This window comes from Macrobrachium rosenbergii, chromosome 21 (assembly GCF_040412425.1).
Source record: "Macrobrachium rosenbergii isolate ZJJX-2024 chromosome 21, ASM4041242v1, whole genome shotgun sequence".
Taxonomy (NCBI): Eukaryota; Metazoa; Arthropoda; class Malacostraca; order Decapoda; family Palaemonidae; genus Macrobrachium; species Macrobrachium rosenbergii.
In genome coordinates, this window is record NC_089761.1 from 43,037,385 (window position 1) to 43,057,462 (window position 20,078).

Sequence of the window (20,078 nt, forward strand, 5' to 3'; positions counted from 1 at the left end):
CCTGGGTTAACTTTATTACAGATAAGAAATGAGTTGAGTACAAGATCAACATTCTAGGTTTCCAGTTTGGCTAGAAATAAAATACTAACAGGATGACTATGTATTCAATGATGTATATTTACAAGAGAAATAGAAAACATCCAAAGACCTTCAAGAGTAATACACGTCCATAGATAGCTGAACACTATGCAATATCTTCAGTAGTCCAAGTAATTTTATTTTAAATTATAGTTTGTGTTTTCTAATTGATTGGGGAATTTCTCGCATGAAGATATCTGAAACATACCAGTTTAATAACTGCTCTGTACACAAATATTTGATCAGTAAATTGGTACAGACTCCCTTTTGAATCAAATAGATCCATTAGTCAGAAACACTCCTGCAAGACTAAAGAATAACTTGTCACTCCACTCATTTACCATTTACTGTATGCTATTTAATCTTTGAAGGTTTTGATAAGAACTACTATATTCCTAATTTGCATCAGTACCTTTGATTAAAAAATGAAGTTCCCATATTGACTCTAGTGAAATCTGCTATGTAAATGACCAGTTTCATATTCCAGCGAAAAATCCTAGAAAGTAGTAGTTTTCTACAGGTAAGTTCGTTTATCTTAAGTTCTAATCTGTCATAAGTAAATCATGAAAGTTGCTTCAGAATGGTCATATCTAAACTATTTGGCGCAGTTTGTACCTTCCTGAAATATGTAATCTAAGAAAATTCCCAGCAAAACCAGATCAAATTGAAAAGCACCAATAGTCACAGCCAGAACAAGCAAAAATAACGTCAGTTACTTGCAATCTTGCCATCTCCCTTTGCCTTACAATGTATCAAAGTAACACGTTGGCTATTTTTCTTTTTTAAGATCCAGTTAAAAAGAAAAGGAACTAGCTCTAGTGCAATAGCAAACCAAACTAAAATCTGGAAAACGCGAGGAAAGCTAAGAACACTTTCCCCTTCTGAACAACCAAATACCAGCTTACATTTCCAATGGGTAATTTTTTCATCTGGATTCGCTAATTTCGTGGAAGATCTTTGTTTTTCTTTGGCAGAGAATCACTTGACCGCTGACCCAAAGAGTTCCTGTTGATTAACGGACTTGTATTAGTTTTATTCAATTGTGATTGTGTAAATATTTCAAGCTCAATTTTTTCTTCACATTTATGACTTACTAAAGCCTTATTTTAAGGAAACCGATTAAAAGATTATTTCAAATGAATGTCAAAATTCATTTCCTTAACAAAACATAAGGCTAACTTCCAAGGGATTCTGTCGTAGATAAACTGAATTTGTGTCCAAATTATAATATTTCATATTTTGATAGGCTAGTAGATGAGTAAATAACCAGCAGTGTAGGTGATGACAAAGTATTTTTATAATAAAAAAACATATTACAAATAATGAATTCATACATGACCAATTTAGATCAGTTGCAGGTAATTTGGTTAAAGAGCAAGACAACATCGATTCATCAAATTAAAAAATATGTCTCCATATTGAAAGTGAATAAAGTTTCAAGTCAACTGATGTCCATTGCAAACAAAAACTACAAATCGTCGAGTTTAGACATCTTATTAACTGATGACTGCTAAAACTATTAGAAGACTTGCATGAAAAACTTCATTTTTGCTGCTTATTGGAAATGGATAAATTTTTAACGCCAAATCGTATTTCACATTAAGTTTAAAACTTTTCGTATTATAAAAATACTTAGTTGGAGGTGTATAAGAATTTAGGGCGAAAAGCACAGAAAAAAAATGAGCAGATCTGCTGTCCATACCATTATCCAAAAAGCTTAAGTCAGAAAAAGTCACTGCGAACAGAACTGCTTTGAGAACTAGAATCTGACAATTCAAAATATGTCTTGCGCTTCTCCATTAATATAAGAAACTAATCTTAGCCAAAACTAAGCCAACTAGTACCACAAATTCCTATGAAGGATATGACTAACGTCAAAACTACGTTAAAATAAAGTTTGAATGAATTATCATCCTCGACTAAGATTAATCTAGTTTATTTTGAAAATTCCATTCATCTGGAATTTTGCGAGCATAATACTCCCTTACTTAGTTTGCTAGAAGAGTAACGGAACCTTATCAGTTTTATGGGTTAACTTCAGAAAGAGCTAGCAGCAAGACGATCAGTTCAAAGGTTCCCAAACTTCAGTTGGAATCATTACAAATAGATGATCTGCTTACCTTTGTCGAGTTGGGGAGTTCATGTCTGCAGAAGGAATGTCAAACTTTCTTGAAAATCATACAGCACTGATTGAACTGGTCAATGCACGGGCAACAGCAGTTACTGAATAGTCATACTGAAAGAATTTCAAGGCGTTAGTGACGTAAATAACACTGGAATATGGTTTTTAAAGTTATGATAAGTTGTGAAAGCAAACTCGATTACATCAAACGCTTAAGGTGCTTTGAAGGCAAACTAAATTGAATTCAACTACTAAGGAACTACGGAAAAACAAAATTTTGCTAAGCTAAGCTAATCGTATTAAATGGGCAAATGATTAGGCATCCTATTATTTTCAATTCTGGTAAGAATACTAATAATGGCGTTAAAAATTAGATGATAATCCCAGAAAAATTACACTTTAAAAGAACCATTCTTGTGTAACATTATTGATCATTAAAACCATATTTTCATAAAAATCCACACATTTAGTCAGTGAAAAAAGAGGAAGTATAAACAACAGATACTCAGACGGTGTGAACGGTAGCATCCTTGGCTCAATCATATAACATTCTTCGTATCCTTGTCCACAACGTTTTGACAGCCATCGTTTCATTTTATAATGAAATCGAATGGAATATAAAATTTAGACCAAAGGCCAAGCGCTAGGACCTATGAGGTCATTCAGGGCCGAAAGGGAAATTGACAGTAAGGTGGTCTGAAAAGTGCAACAGGAGGAAAACCTCGCAGTTGCACCGTGAAAACTGTTCAAGAGGGTGGAAAGGCAGTTGGAAGAAAGAGAAAATGAACGAAAGTAAAGCCAAAGGAATGAAGAGGTTGCAGCTAGGGGCCGAAGGGACGCTGCAAAGACCCTAAGTAATGCCTACAGTGCACCATGTGAGGTGCACTGACGGCTCGTTTCTGAAACAGAAACGCAGGGATTTTAAGTCGCCTACATTCTGAGGGGTAAGAATACTGAATAATCGTCTACTTGATACTGGTCATTAGTTTTCAACATCGTTGTCTTCTTCAAAGTGCTTTCAACATAAGCTTCCAATCTACTTCATTTATCTAATTACAGCTAACCATCAACTTTAGAGAATCAAAGAAAGGTTGCTTTGGTCTAAGCCTTTATACAATCTAATGATTAGAAAAATATTTACATTTTACTTCAGGGTGTATTAAACTTCTCTTAAACTTCAAATACTCTCGTTTTATATATGATTCTGGGCCAGGTACTAATTAATCCATAAGTACCTCTTGAGTTACAAAATTATTTATAGCGGCTTTACAGTAAATAGGTCATCATTAGTCGGTAAGCAACTTTTCTTACCATCCTAAGATGGCTGCAAACGGACCTACACACTAAAGGCCACATGTGAATTTAACTGTATTCATCTCAATACATACTCTTTAATCAGTCTACATAATCAGTATGTTTTCAGTAGTAACAAGGTATAAACAACAAACTCTTAATCCAAAACCTATTAATGTACATTCCCAGCTGAAGATTTCTCTGCTCGAACTCGCTCGCCAGTTCTGTCAGATTCGAAACCCTACATTCTCCTTATAAACAAATCATAAGTCAAAATACTTCCTCGGTCATAAAAGTAAACTGAACTATCAACAAAGAATAAATTTGAATTTCGAAGAAAATTATACCCCGTTATGGTTATGTCCTTACATTAATGATTTGATAAAGAACTGACAGAATGAAATACACATGCATAGAAATAACCATTTGCAAAGAAATCCCGCAGATCAAGGATGGAAAACTCCAAAATATTCTTTCGACAGAACCATGGTAGAAGTGGTTATAACAAAATCTCCGATTCTTAAAATCCCCTCAGAAAATATTTCATCCAAGATAAGAAAAAATTTACCCGTAAAGCTGAATGGACGAATAGACCTTGCCATCAAGGGTAGGCTGGAATAAACACACACCTCGCCCTCTAAACTTGGCTGGAAAAAATGAAGACCATCCGACAAAGCCTCCCAGGAACTAATGCAAGCAACCCTCAAAGGCTGGCTGGAATAAAAACACCTGCCCCTTAAAGGTTAGAAATATGGTTGGTTAGAATAAATGTCGACCCAGCCCCTGAACACCAGCTGAAATATAACCAGACCTTGCTCCCAAGGTCAGCTGGAATGAATAAAGGTCTGCCCTTCAGTGGCTGGCTGGAATGAATGCAGACCCAACCCATAACTTAACTAGAATTTAAGACCAGTCACTCCAAGATTTGTTAGAATTAACGCAATCCACCATTTAAGGCTGGCGGGAACAAACAGATCCGTCCTCAAAAGTTTGCTGGAATTATCGTAGGCCTGAACCACAAAGAACAGCTGGAATTATCGTAGGCCTGAACCACAAAGAACAGCTGGAATTATCGTAGGCCTGAACCACAAAGAACAGCTGGAATTATCGTTGGCCTGAACCACAAACAACAGCTGGAATTATCGTAGGCCTGAACCACAAACAACAGCTGGAATTATCGTAGGCCTGAACCACAAACAACAGCTGGAATTATCGTTGGCCTGAACCACAAACAACAGCTGGAATTATCGTAGGCCTGAACCACAAACAACAGCTGGAATTAACGTAAACCCAACCCGCAAAGATTGCTTGGAATTAATGCAACATATCCTTCCATGGTTAGTTGAGTAATTGCATAACCTGCCCACAACTAAGTTGTAAAACATACCATACCTCCAAAGATTGGTTGAAAAAATAAAAAAATAACCATCCTTACCCAAAGATTGGCTGGAATACGTACATGCAAGCGCACGCATGCACACACCAGACCTTTAAAAGTTGGCTGGCACACCCTTCCCTAGGACACTGAACATACTTAAACATGCCTCTGAAATGTTGGGTGTAATGCACAAACAAACCCTCAAAAGGTCGGATGCAATGAATAGACCTGGGCCTGAAAGGTTGCTTGAAATTGACGCAGACCAGGTATTCAGAGGACGGCTGGAATAAAAAGCAGTACTCAAAGAATGGCTGGAATATAAGTCTTCAAAGGATGAATGGAATAAACACTGGCCTTGGCCCTCAAAAGATCCTTGTAATAAACACATAGCATTAAATGTAAGCTGAATGAAAAACATAGTTACTCTCAACGATAGTTAGAATAAACTGACCCCCAAAGGTCGGCCTGAGCAATTGCATTGCACTGCTGTCAGAGGTTGGCAGGAACATAAGCACATTATGCTATCAAAGGTGACTAGAAAACACAGGCACACACACACCTTGTCCTTCAAGGTTATCCGACTTTTACGCGCCCCTCGGCCCTTAACTGTACTTCATACACAACCTCCCAGTCTCATCCTTCCTTCAAAGTATGACCAGAACTAGCTCTTGGCGTTATCACCACCATTGATAAATGCAGATTCTTCACTCAAAAGTTCGATATAAAAAAGCAGACTTGCAATGAAAAGAATACAACTTCGCTCTTTTTTTTACCTAAAAATAGCAGACGCCGCTCTTTGATACTTGGACAGAAAAACGAAAAACGCATGCCCTTGAAATTTTGATAGTACGAAACACCCTGCTCTTCAAAAAAATAAGAAATTGCTCCTAAAAAACTGGATAACAAATAACAATCCAAACTAAAATTTGTATTGGAAAGCAGATCCCGCCTTCGAAATCTGATTTGAAAAACATGTTCTGCTCTTTGAATCTGGAAAGAAATTCATTGACCTTTTAGTTAAAAAAAAAGTCCTCTCTCCTAAGAAATAAAGAAAAAAGTAGATAACCTTAACATCTTGATATAAAACAAATTGTGCCAAAAAAACCTGCACTAAAAAGTTTGCATCAATTGAAAAAATATCATGCGTTTAAAATCTGAAATAAACCTAAGTGTGTGTTCAAATAAACTGGGTTTGACTCTGGAAAGGTCAATGGAATAACAGCTAGCCATCGAAGAGTTTCAAAGTATATGCAGAGATTTCTGCTGGATAAACCAAATAAACGCAGAACCTTCTCGCAAAATTTGCACTAAACATCCGAATGTACCTTCGGAGTTCGGACACTTATGAAATCAAAGATTCTGCCCAAAAGGGTTTAAAATGCTGCCCTCATACGTGGGACGCGTACTCTGTGCTTGAAGGTCGTAAAGCAGACTCCGCCCTCGAACGATGCCAAGTAGGACCTGCCATCAAAGGTCATGAAGCAGACCTTGCCATCAAAGTTTAAAAAGCAAACTCCACCTGAAAAGCTTAAGGCAATAAAAGCAACCTTGCTCTCAAGGGCTGAACGCATGTCATGTCCTTTAAGGGTAAATGGAATAAGATACCACCCTTAAAAAGCTTAATGGATTAAAAGCTGTCCTGACTATCATGGTTGCAGTCAATAAAAGCGGATCTGTCCTAAAAGGCTGAATGCCAATAAAAAGATACTGCACAGCATACCACATGATCCTCAACACCTTTTCCATATTTCAATGATTTTGGGGGTGCTTTCATATAAATTTGCAGACACGAAATGAGCTTTGTGAATAAGAGAAATGTTTGTTCACGAAGTCTAAAAGGAAGGCGCAAACTTATCACGTTCTATGAAACGGCCCTATTCACACCTCATTGCAAAGTTGCGTTCCTTAGCCAAAACAAAGTCATCAGATCTTCGGTAGCTGTTAATGTTGCGGGGGCGGGGTGTGAGGAAAACTGCGTACAAATTGACCGAAAACACAGGCCGCATTTAAAGCAACCGTACATGAAAACACTAAAGACAAATTCAACTTAAACATCAGATGTTCACAGTCTACTGGATAATCAACACTACAGCAACAAGTAGCTATAAGAAGCTGAGTTGAGAAATCAAGACCAGCTGATTGGGTGTCGAAACTAAAGACAAGCTACAAAATTTGCACCTTACACAGATCTGATTTTTCATATTTATGCTTAACATTTTATAACTATATATTGGAAAGTATTGTACCTAAAACAATGTATTGGGGTTAATTTAAATAAGCCGCAGCTGTAACCCGACCCAATTGGCAAAAAACATCGAAAAAATTAATGACTTTCAGAACATCTATAAATGTTGGAAAATATGCCTTTTAGCTACACTCAGGAATATGGCGGCGCATCACTTTGCTATGCATATCAGTTGTAGGGGCGTTGGAGTCAACCGGTGATGTTAAGGCACTGCGCTTTTTCGCTAAAATTAGGTTAAGGAAGGTTATCAAAGATACTCTACGCAAATATGACTGAAAATTGTTTTATCTGCATTTATGAAAATTTTCACCTAGGTCAAAGGTACCAGGAAATGCTAGGCAACTAAGCTACCTTTGCCTTCACCCTAGCAAATTATAGCTCACTACAAAGTAACCAGCATGAGAAACCAAGGCTGGCTTTCAAAGAGGCTATCAAGACAAAAAACCTGTGCTAGGATAGTCTGATACAGCAGTGACAAGCATTAACAAAACCTTGCTAACGTAATTTAAATAAACTCTCGTTCCTTTCAGTAAAACTGCAACTGAAGCGTTTGAATTTTGCTTCAACATTCAGTAGGTTACATCGACAGATTTTTGCTACAAAAAATTACACGAGAAATCTTAAAACAATGCATTCCAAGTTCTTGACAATTTACCGCGAATTAAAACAAAACCAAGAAAATTCCAATACCACGGTCAAGAAAACTAGACTTTTAAATCTGACTAGCTAAAAACGCTGTCGTTACTTGAAACCACGAGCCTCTTCTGGCAGGTAACGGCTAATGACATACAAAAGGCCTTAATTTGACAAAAAGAGAGATCCTAAGACAAACGGCTTACAAAGCTTGAACATGGTAAATTCAAACCCATCGTAAAACTACACTATCAAGTGTCATATTTTGGGTCGACTGAAAATCCAAAAATACCTTTCTATTATTCACATAAACTGCGCTTTTAAGAGTTACGAAAACGAAGCATGATGAATAATACCCGAGCCATTTATTGAACAAAACCACCAAGTATAAACCCAAAAGAAAAATTACCTTTGAAATTCCAACACGTAAACACGTCCTTCTTATAGATGTTAACACAACTGTGTCGCCAAACGTTCTGGATTTTGAAAACTTAGCGAAAGGAAATCCGAGTTTCCCTTAGCCAATCAGGACCCTCCACCACACTTTCCGTAACAAAATCTTTGTCTTGGCTTCTTTTATTGGCTGAAAGGCTTTTTAATCAGCTTTTCCATTGGCTAGGTGGCGAGACTAAGTTTTCAGTCGATATTCTATACGGAAGTGAAACTTCCGTAAATGTCTTTCTGAAAATATTCTGAAGATCAACATCACCAGAATAAATAAAACAAAACAAAATGATGATTCTACTAATAGGGTGATTCGATCATTTTATGAGTGAATCAATAAAAAAGATAAAAAAATTTAAATAAAAATGAGATATAATAATGTGAAACAGCGTAACTTCATGATCCAAGGAAATGGTCGTAAAAAACGAACCAAGATGTCCATTTTCCTGGGCAAAACCTGAAAGAATTTTGGTTTTGAAGTCAACGCTTAATGTAGATACTACACAGGCAGACGTTAAGCTGTTTAGGATTTACAGTGAGCAATGACAGAAAAGATATTTTGTCTTAAGATTGTAACCAATGTTAAAAGCCTAGTTTTGTTTTTGTTGTATTTCCTTTTCGATATGACTTACATCACAGATTAGCTGAACTGTTACGAAAAATATGAAAATTCTAATGGATACTTCTCCATAAAAAATGTCATGATACTTCTATTTAACAGCTTCATTCATCAAACTTTCAGTAAGTATCATAAGCTATCATAGGACCTACAGTTTATCAAAAAGCAAAGCAAGTAGTCTTACGACAAACGAAGAGAATTCTTACCTCTCAAAAATGTACCACAGGTAATATTCCACCGCAGTAGGTAGCTCACCATTGCAGCTTCTGATCGTTTAGGTAATCGAACTGATTATTATTACTTGCGTTCGAGTCCGTTTATTTTCTGTTGTGTGGTCGAGGGTTTTCCTATGTAGACGAAAATCAGGACTCAGATATAATGATCTGTCGATCATTGACAGTACTGTAGCTTCTGCATTGTTATCTACATTTGAATATACATAGGATTAAGGGCTCCCTAAATTTCAGTAACTTTCCAGTCTTTCCTAGAAGCTTGAAAAGTCTGATATTGTAGGCTACTTAGTAAAGTTACCGCATCACACCTTACCATTCTCTCCTTTATGGAGAGGAATACAGAAAATGGAATTTTCATGGTTTACTTCATATAAATGCCTAAGCCTTAAGTTTTAACTAACACAATTACAGACACACACACACACACACACACACACATATATATATATATATATATATATATATATATATATATAAATATAATATATATATATATATATATATATATATATATATATATATATATATATATATATATATATATATATATATACATATACATATACATATACATATATGTATATATATATATATAATTTATATATATATATATATATATATATATATATATATATATATATATATATATATATATATATGTATGTATGGTGCGAAAATCCTTAATCTCTTAGGAAATATGATAATGGTGCTTATTACAAATTTTAGCCTTGTTATAAAGAAATTTTTTTCCATAATCTTTCCGTTACCGCATTATTATTTACGTATTTTCCATAAATTTTCCGTAATTCTATTCTAGATATTGTTTTAATCTTACTAAACATTTACCGTTTATATGTGTGACTTTAAAAAATATCAGTATTAGTTCTCAAAGTCCTTCAAGCAACATGACTTTTTTTTAACTTCATACTAAGTTGTCATTTGCTTTAGATATCCATTAGTGCTGATTCATGAGATATTATCTGATTTCCTGTTCCGATTTCTCAGTTATTTTGATATCTATTTAATGGACATCTTTGACAGGAAAATTTTCTTTTCTAAAAATAGAATCGATGGTCAGCTGGCAGTGTATAAACACAATGCTTTCCTACTGGCGATTTACTGTTTATTTTGATGATTGTATTTGACATTTTTCAATGTCTTTGTAATCACTCGAATAAAGAATTTTTTCTGCAGAATTTCTACATCTCGTTCTTTTGTTTTGTATATAAACTTGAATGACTAAATATAGAATTTAAGCCATAAACCAAGAGCTGGAACCAACGAGCGCTGAAACGGAAAATGACATTCAGCACTGAAAGGGAAAACGACAGTAAGATTCTTTTGAAAAGTTTAACAGAAGGACAACCTCGCAGTTGCACTATGAAACAATTATTAGAGAGGGTGGAAAGTCAGACGGAAGAAAGAGAATATGAACGGAGGCACAGTAAAAAGAATGACAGAGTTGCAGCTATATGGGCCGAAGGGACGCTGCAAAGGCCCTTAAGTAATGCCTACGGTGCACCACATGAGATGCACTGACAGCGGTACCCAACTACGGGGCTTTTTAGTCCCTGGACAGGTGTACAGTCAATGGCAGGAAGTTGCCTTCTTATTAAAGTAGATGTCAGACAAACAGTAAATTTACTTCACCCTTTTCCATCCTAAATTAACAGTATTATGTGCAAAGATCTACATATCGCTGTATCTTGAAATGGAGTGTAAGATCACCGAACTCTTAAATGAAAAGTTCTATGCTTGTGGTGGTTTCCCTTTGTTCTCTGTCTAATAACTTCACGCTCGTTTGATTTTTTTATGTTCATCATCTAAAGAAACTATTTGAACGGCGAGTAATAGATACGGATGATTATATAAATCTATACTCTCTCTTTTAAAAAACACAGATATAGATGTTCATTTAAATCATACAAATCTATTATTTCTTGCAAATGAAAAAGCTTTTATATCTGTCATAGATAGGGGCACTGAGTTGCCAATCCCATTCGCCACAAAGTTAGAAATTGAAATATAGGCAGGTCAGCTTTAGGTAAGATGGTACTGAATCATTCTGGTAACTGAGATGACAGGATGTTACCTGAAAGCAAGCGGTAAGGAGAGAGAGAGAGAGAGAGAGAGAGAGAGAGAGAGAGAGAGAGAGAGAGAGAGAGAGAGAGAGAGAGAGAGAGATGGGTCTCCTAATGTCGCTTTTTCAAGCCGGTGAAACAGCGCTATGAATTGAGCTTTACCCTGCTACTTATTGACTGATTTAAACATAATGGCTTTTGAGCAAAAAAAGTCCCATACCAAAGAATGTATGTATAATAGACAAATTTATGAAAAAGGAATTTTACTACATATGATCATGACAATCTGTACGGAACCCAAATAATAAAAGACTCTCAGATAGCTAACCTGGGAACCAAATAAATGCATTCTTCCAAGGTCATACTAATATGTTTAAAGTCAGTTCTCTTTAAATTGTCTCCTTTTCATATTACAAAACTAACTAATGGACATAATTAAAATGAACTTCATGTTAACTACTTATCTATATTGGCCGTTGGCTAAGATTAACTGCTTATGGGATGAGTCATATCTAGGGCTGATCAAGCGCTTTGTCTATTGAGAAGAGAAATATTCCTTTTCATTTGGTGCTTAAATAACATATGACGTTGCTACTACAACTACCACTACTACAGTACTCCTGTAACTCTCTGGTCTTATTGTAACCCACTGGATTGGCAGAACTAGTATAAACACATATACACCCTACCTTATATCCGCTGCTGCTATTCATGTTATCACAAATTTCTTTGGTATTCATGGCGACTAGCGAGGTAAAATTAAATTACTCTCAAACAGTTCCAAATAGTTATTTACTTTTCCTTCAATGGCATTGAAGTTGGACAGTTCAATGCGGTTGTGGCTTCTCCACTCAGTTTTACGAGTGAAAACCAAATTTTCTCACAGGACACTTTGGCAATACTGACATCTCATACTTATTAACGTTGCCTCAGCTCGTGTAGAACCCTGTTCTTACTTTTTTTATCGTATAACTTAAAAACATGCAATAAAACGCAGGAAGAAAGCTGGGTATTGCTCACAGCAGTAAACCTGCAATTGTAGAAATTATCATATTAAGCACACACACCTCAAATACGTAGTTCTACCACTACCGCAATAATGCCCTTCTCTATGGATGTCAGCTACATACCAAGAGCTGTAATTGCTCAACAAAATTGTTCCAAAAGTTGGTGTTACTCTTCCCTCAAATTGGGTAATTATGATGCAGACCACCTTCGGAAGATGCCTCTTTGGCCATCTTTAATATCTGTTTCATCACAGACCTTCCACTATCTTCCTTAGTGCCATCTGAGTCAGTCTGTGTAACTCGTTTCTCTGTCCGTGTTCACACAAAAGCTATCATCACACTGACTTCGCTCTCACCAGGGACAATTAGATTTCACACAGCAAAATGGATACAGTGGTTTTGCACGATTTCATATCTTCGAGTTTGATAAGAAGGAAGCACCTCAAAATAACTCGCCTGCTTTTGATACTTTGCGTATTTGACAACGAACTAATTCGTCTTTGGCTCCAGCATCAAGTGTGTTGCAAATTCTTCAAAGTGATATTGACGATAAGCAGAGTCTGTTTACGTCTTCCACCTTTCTCTAAGCACACTGTTTCGTCATAGTCAGAACTACTGTATATTAGGTGCTGAACAATTTGGGTTAAGATTAATAACAATAAAACCCTAAAGCTTATCTAGTAGTAAAACTCAAATCTAGATTGATATGTAGATAGATAACATCAAATAATTAATTATATTTTGTTACTTTGCCAGACTTTTGGGAGCTCATTTGTGGCACGTTGGCTTACAGGGACTGAAAGAAATTCATTGGTACTGTAGGCCTGCATAACTTGGAAAGATGAAAACAATGGATTCTAATGATAAAGGTGAACTGTGAATACTCTTAATCGTTATTTATTTATGCACTTTCATTTTCTTAAACCTCGAGCAAGTAGGAATAAATGAAACAAAGTCATGGACGACACATAATTCACTCTTATTCTTACAAATGCCGTGCTAACATCACGACACAAGAACAACGAAATAAAATTCTTAATAAATGTGATAGCAATAAATATTTACACAAATTTACATTAACAGAGACTTATTTACAAAAGGGTTTCTTTTTCATCAATATCACTTATAAAGGAACCAATCGAAGGAAACTCGAGAGAAACCGAGGGATATCAATGTACAAAGCAACAAAAGCGTCTTTTATTTGTTCAACAACCGCGCTAACAGTGGAAACAAGAGATTTCAAAAAGTAATAAATCAAATTAAAAATAAGGACTGAATGAAATATCAAGTGTTCTCGTTGAGAGAGGATGCTAGTTCTTCATAGTTGATTGTGTTACTGTGGCAGTGAATTTAATTATTACTAATAAACCAGTTAATGGATTACTTTTAATGTCCTAGTGTTTCTTTGTTATTAGTTTTATTATATGTTTTTAAATCACATTTAAGCCATAACAACTATCTACTTCAATTTAAAAGTTAACATCAACAACATGCATTGAACTGGGACTTGATTCACCCGAAAAAGGCCCTATTTAAAACACCGTATTTCCCCTTCATTGAAGCCCCCCCTTTTTCGGAAAGAAACCTAACGCATCCAAATAGCTGGTGACTGTGCACGACCAATGACGGGTGGTCTAAACCACATGGTGCTCGGAAATCAAAACGGGGGCGTCTGAAGAAGTCGGTTGCGGATTTAAACGAACCAATCACCGTGCGGTATCCAGCTCATCTCGTAGCGATCAGACCAATGACCATGCAGAGCTCTGACATACACTCAAGGGGATCACTCGTGTATTGTGTTGTGAAAGTCAGGTTGGCCTAAGAGTGAGAGTGTTTTGTATACACATTTGCCTAGAAATGTATTTGGTCTCGATATACAAAAACGGAAAAACAGTACAAACATGCAACTAGTTTTGTCAATGATCCAGCAAAAATGGAAAATCATTGAAAAAAGTGTGATTTAACACAATCCGTTAGCTTAGACTTCCTTAAATACTATCAAATGATAGAAATTATACTAAACCAGCTAATACGTTTTTGCACTATGCAATTATATCGTTATTATCTTCGTCATTATTGTTACTCTTATGTATTATTATTATGCTCAAAGTAATCTATGGACTCAAGGCTATTTTGATAATCTGAACTGGAATAGCAGTTCGTGATTTACATAATACTTAGATTTTAATAACATTTACACTCTACCTATAAACAGCTAATTCACCTATGTTCATTCACGATATTAATCTCCGCCAATCTCATTTAGATACTGGTACTTTTCAAAAATTTCAATTTTCCTCTTACAGTAAATTTTTGAGATGTGTAACATTCACTATAAAAGGCATCCACATAGTACCTTATATGGACAATTTTTTATTTTGCCATTTCTTTTTTACGTTTTGAGGGGGGAGGGGCTCAAGAACGATATATCAATTAATTTCATATTCTGGATAAAATTCATTTTATGGGGAAGCTTAGGACAAACAGACCCTTTAAAATAATGTGTAAGACGTTCGTGATTTTTAACCTTTATGCCTAAATGGATGTCTTTGGGTATTAGTGTAATGTTATTATGGAATTTCTCGTTAAAGGAGTTGAATTACATTTGTTAATCTTAGTATTACGCTAACTTAAGTTTTAAAATACAGTTCCTAAGACTGGAAATGTTCTCCAGTCTTAATCAGATGTAACACGGATGGGGGACTTAATTCTATTTGCATTCGTCCTTATGTAATGGGAAAACTTTGGCAATGAATATCAAATGAGACTTTGCGAATTTGAATTTTAAATCAGTTGCTAGTAATTCTTCTTAAATTTGATTTATTTCATACTGGGGGAGTTATAACCACAGCCACTGAAAAATCTGCGCAGTAGGTTTCAGTCTTTCAAAAGACTCTCAATTTTTGATGTATTATGATCCAGATCGATGAGTCCTATAATAATACAGGTGGTTATCTAGATTGCAAATTAAATACGGAGTGAATTACGCATCATAAGCTTCAGTACGAAGAAACCTCACTTAAAACGTTGCTATTTTTTTCTTGTTTTTTAGTTTTAGAGACGCCATTTTTCCTTTAATGCCAACATGCTATAAACTGCAACACGTACTAAACAGCAATGATATGTAAGCATGTGTAATTAACAATATAACAACATAAACTCTCTAGTATTTCGTGTAACGGGTCCTTAAATTACTAGTCTTCCCTTTGTCAAATTAATTTAGGGTCATCCTAATTTCGTTTGGAGATCTTCTAGTTCTTATTGAAGGTGGAGGAATATCTCTTCCTAATTTTGCAGATGATAGTGGTGCTTTCATTGTTGTTTTAATGTGTGGTTTTACAATAATGGTTTAAATAAGTGGGCAATTTCTGCTCTCTAGAAATTTAGGTCGATTTATCATAAATGTGCATAGAACCTGGTCACTACAGAATTCCGGTATCTTGAAGCTCGGTCCTTTAACAATCTTTTAACTTGACTTTAATGGGTTAAATATTCGCTGTGAATTTAACATTATTGTTACAGATTTAACTACACTCTCTTTGGAAAATTTGAGATCGAAGATACTTTCTATTTTCTGAGTACAACAAAAGATTTTTACAATTTCACAATATGAGAGTATTCCAGAGGGGTAATCTATTATCAGTTTTAGGACTAATTACCTGGTGCATAATTTGTTTACTCTTTAGTGCATCACAATTATTTTTCCTTGAAGGCTTTCAATACAAGATATAGTTTACGTCAAAATAATATGCAATTCAGTAGTAACTTTAGAAGATCATTAAGCAAGAGCCAACGGAGTGCCAAATAAAAAAAAAAAAGGTCAGGCTTCTGGAGATTGGAGATAGTACTGAGAGGAATCTACACACCTATGGCAGTGCCAATTAGCTGCTAATAATATTTCCGATATCAAAAAACAAATGAAGCGACGAGTGGCTGATGTTTTTCAATGGAGGAATCTTTTCCATTTACTATTGGCAATTTTCATGCCTCAAGGACTGAGTAATTTCAAATAAATTTTTCAGTTGTCATTAATTTTTCCGGGAAAACCATTCTGCTTTCATCAATTTTCGATTTGAGGTCAATTGTTAATGTTCATTTTTTTTTGTCAAAGTTTTATACTATTTTTTATATCTACAGCAAGTGCTGAACCAATAACTGAAATTTTTTATCTCACTTTTAACTAACTGTGTCAGCTCACAAATTCTATTCTCTTATGAATTACAGCTTCTTACATTGAACAATTGTGCTCACTGATGACCCACTTGCTACTCTTAGGTTACGCAAGAAGTGAATTTGTGCCTTTTTTCCCAAAGTTCGAGAGCTGTTAACCTAACTGAAAGAAAACCATTCGTCTATTTCTAATCCAAGAAATTCAATATGCTTTCACAAGGCCTATTTTAATCCTTTTTAATTAAACCTTTGCATTCCGATTTGACTTGAATTCCACGATCTATTTAACCCACTCGAGAAAATATGTTGCTGATGTAACTCGAACATTGGATCAGTTAATTTGTAATAAAACGACATTGAATTCATTCAGTCACAGCATAACCCACATTTATCAACATCCCCCCTAAGATACACAGGATAGTGAAATGGTTGAATTGCTAATCATTGGTCAAAGCACGCGTATGTTCAACACAGAAGTACCAATACACAGGAATTTGCCGATTCCAAGAGGCAGGGCTTTGGAATGTCGCAAAGGCACAGACGGTATTCCGGACAAGAGAGAGAGAGAGAAGAGAGAGAGAGAGAGAGAGAGAGAGAGAGAGAGAGAGAGAAATGAAAAAATTACACTTGCTTGAAGTTATGTATATTGTAAGAGCCATTTTGGAAATAGCAATTCATATACTTCTTTGAAACATCTTAAGCCCTTTAGTTGTGGATTTTTACTGATTCACGCCAGAACAGGCGTCTCTCAAGCTTTTCCTTACCAGGAATAGGATCTATGGCGTTCCGACCAGTCACTAAGCCCTACTTTCTTAAAACGGCATCTCCTCTGCATTCTATATATACCAAGGCATGTGTTGTCCCACACCGAACAACAGGATTACTTCCGACCGTCAGCGATACTGTTTCTTTCATAAATCAGCTTGCGTCTGCCTGCCATTCCCCTTTTCGTTGTCTGTGCCTCCTGAGCACGGCTGCATTTTATTACCACTTTCTTTAACAATTAACTTTTACTTGTAACCTCCTTTGGAGCAAGCCGTGTCAGACGGGCAGAGAACGATGAGGCTCTATGGCTGAAGAATTTCACCATAAATCTTGAAGAAAATTTCATTTGACACAAAAGGTGACGTTTCATCACACGAAAGTATAGTTTGAGGTATGAACTAAGATCAGGACATTCTGGAATATAGAAGAACTGGCAAAGAAATTTCCCTTCGTGTTATCAGACTTAAACAACCAATCGGAAAACTGGGAGTCGCATTTCCGATGACTTGGCGATAGCTGCATCCCAGGAAGAATGGGAAGTCACCCCTTAGCTGACACAAGTCTTGTTAAACAGTACCGTTGATGGTGATTATATTTTTTTCATATGGACTATCAAAACTCTATTTGGGAAAGACAATGAGAGGTCAATAAAGAGACAAACACATTAATTCCACGCACAGCACAAACAGCCAGAAGTTTTCCACCCACAAGTTTTAAAACAACACAGAGCATATTGCTAACAACATTAGTAGTTATCAAATATTCGTAGATCCCAACAAACTGGTTCAATCACTCGAGATATTCCTCTTTGGCTTCAGACGCCTAAGCAAGCCTCCAAGGTGGGCAATAGTTACCCTCTCCAGATATCGATTCGGTAACTGAGAACATCCACCTTCGGGCAAAACCTCTACACATCCAGAAGATAAAACAAGACATTTCAACAATTTAAAACTGTTCACGATCATCATGTTCGAAAGAAAATTTTTAGAAACCAAGAACTACCCTAAGGTCAAGAAATGACTAAGAATCTTTGCATTCTAAAGTTCTACCGATCAGAAAAAATGAAATGGTTTCAAACACTAAAGGCACCCTGATCCCTATATTATTCAGGTAACTTTCAATGAAATCCCGTGGGTATGGTCTGAGGTAGCCTGCCCAAGAACGCTGCCATTTAAACAAAGGTTAAATACTCTTCCATTTGCTAGTTAATGTTATGCAAAGATTACATTTCATACAAGCCCAAGTTTGCTTAGGTATCTGAAGAGCTAGGATAAGGTTTTTTGCATAACCAGTCTATGAAATTCTGGACTCAAATAAAGAAATCAGTCTGGAGGCTCATTTTTTTTGGTCCAACAATAATTGATAAACAATGCTTTCGTGCAAGGGATCTTTCTTTCGCTTCTAGAAACATTTATATTTTCATAATAAAATTCCTCTTTCAACACAGGCAACTTACTGCAGCACTGACGCAAGCCAGTGTCTAGATATACAGTAGATCTATAAGCTCAGCCTAGACTTCTAGTAATAGTATTTACTTTATGAACTAGGTTTCTTTTGCTTCCTACGTCCTGATTCGTCGGCATCAAACTGGTAGCGTTAAATATTAGCTATATCTTTTGAGTCTTATTTTATTTTTCTCCTATCATCATCATCACCATCATCATCTTCATTGTGAACCATTTGTGAATTTCATTGTGAGCATATTCATTTCTCAACAAATCGTTGATTTCTGAAGCATGCATTCGTATTTTGGAAAACAGAGGTCTTACATTCTACTACAAAGGTCGAGAGCATTATATATAAGATCAGCGCTGCTGCGACAGCAAGTTATTCACAGTTCAATGGATTCAAATCAATACTGACTTTCTCGTTTATAATTTTAATTCACGATGAACCCATACGATGCAAACGGCATGCAAGTTAAGCTGCTGTACATAAGCCTTGCAATGCTACCGCAAAGCCGACGTGACCGATGTATCAAGTTTTTCCTTTTAGAAAGAGTAATGCGTACCATTGGTGGTACGGATTTTCGTCTTGAGAATGAACGAACGGAACCTATGGCGGGTTCCTCTAACGCTGGAACGTTTTAATTATGCTGTTCACGAACTGGCGATGATGCTATACTGATGAACGCCTATGTTAGGACTGGTTGAGATTTCTGGCATCGTAATTTTTTATTTAGATAAGAGACAGGAGGTTGGAAAGCTAGTCAGTGTGGATGGGAAGGGAGGGGGGGAGAGACGGGAGGTAGGACAATTGAGAGCACAGTGTTTATCATTATGAATGACGGACTAAGGGTGGAAGATTCGCTGTTTGTTTTATTTGCGTTTTAAGACTGAGCTTAAGTTGGAATGCTAATGCTATCCTCATCATACAGGAATTATTCATGTATAGGCTATCTACACGTGTCTTGTTCCTCACAGTACTTTATGTTAAGGCAGATTATTTAAAGAACTAATACTAAACTTTGAGCCGACGATCTTGTGAAACTGCTTATGTATACTCGCGAGTGATATCATCAGATCTGAACGTTAGTCCTAGACTTTAACATGATCAGCTTTATTTTAATAAATAAACTTTTCTTTTTTTTTCGTTATTTTCATTGTGGACTCAAAACTCTTCTTTTCCTCTTGTCTTGTCATCATCATCATCATCATCATCTGGCTAAAGCATAAAGACCTATTTCGAAAACCCTAGAGCGCCGTTGGTTGGTTACATGTCGCCGAAGATGCCGGCGAAGGTCTTTCTCAGGTTCTTCATGGTGTCCTCGGTGTCGTCGCCGCCTCCGCCTCCTCCCGTCTCGCCGCCGGTGCCTGTGGCCGTCACAGACGTCTGCCGGCCGAAGATGTTGGGCTTCTGTGTGGCCGACTGCTGCGACGACTGGCTGATGTCGTCGGTCTGTCGCCTGGTGCCGCTTGCGCTGCTGAAGCCGCTTATGCTGCTCGACTGCGACGCTGTTGGGGAACCGGCTGTTAAGAGGGACACAAGTCAGACGGGCTTCTGTGGCAAT

The 20,078-nt window shown here is 36.4% G+C and overlaps 1 protein-coding gene and 1 long non-coding RNA gene across 2 annotated transcripts in view; both read right to left on the bottom strand.

The window, feature by feature from the left end:
• On the bottom strand, nucleotides 1-8,301 carry LOC136850016 (uncharacterized). Its single transcript, XR_010856512.1, has 3 exons — nucleotides 8,159-8,301; nucleotides 2,199-2,314; nucleotides 1-1,083 (listed from the first exon to the last, which is right to left on the bottom strand). It is a non-coding gene; the product is annotated as an uncharacterized lncRNA (long non-coding RNA).
• Nucleotides 8,302-13,091: 4,790 nt separating this feature from the next.
• The window catches only part of Syn (synapsin), a 186,131-nt gene continuing 179,144 nt past the window's right edge, over nucleotides 13,092-20,078 (bottom strand). The window contains exon 19 of the mRNA XM_067122817.1: nucleotides 13,092-20,022. Within this exon, the coding sequence (XP_066978918.1) occupies nucleotides 19,781-20,022 (242 nt within the window). The 3' untranslated portion in view covers nucleotides 13,092-19,780. The remainder of the gene's footprint in view (nucleotides 20,023-20,078) is intronic.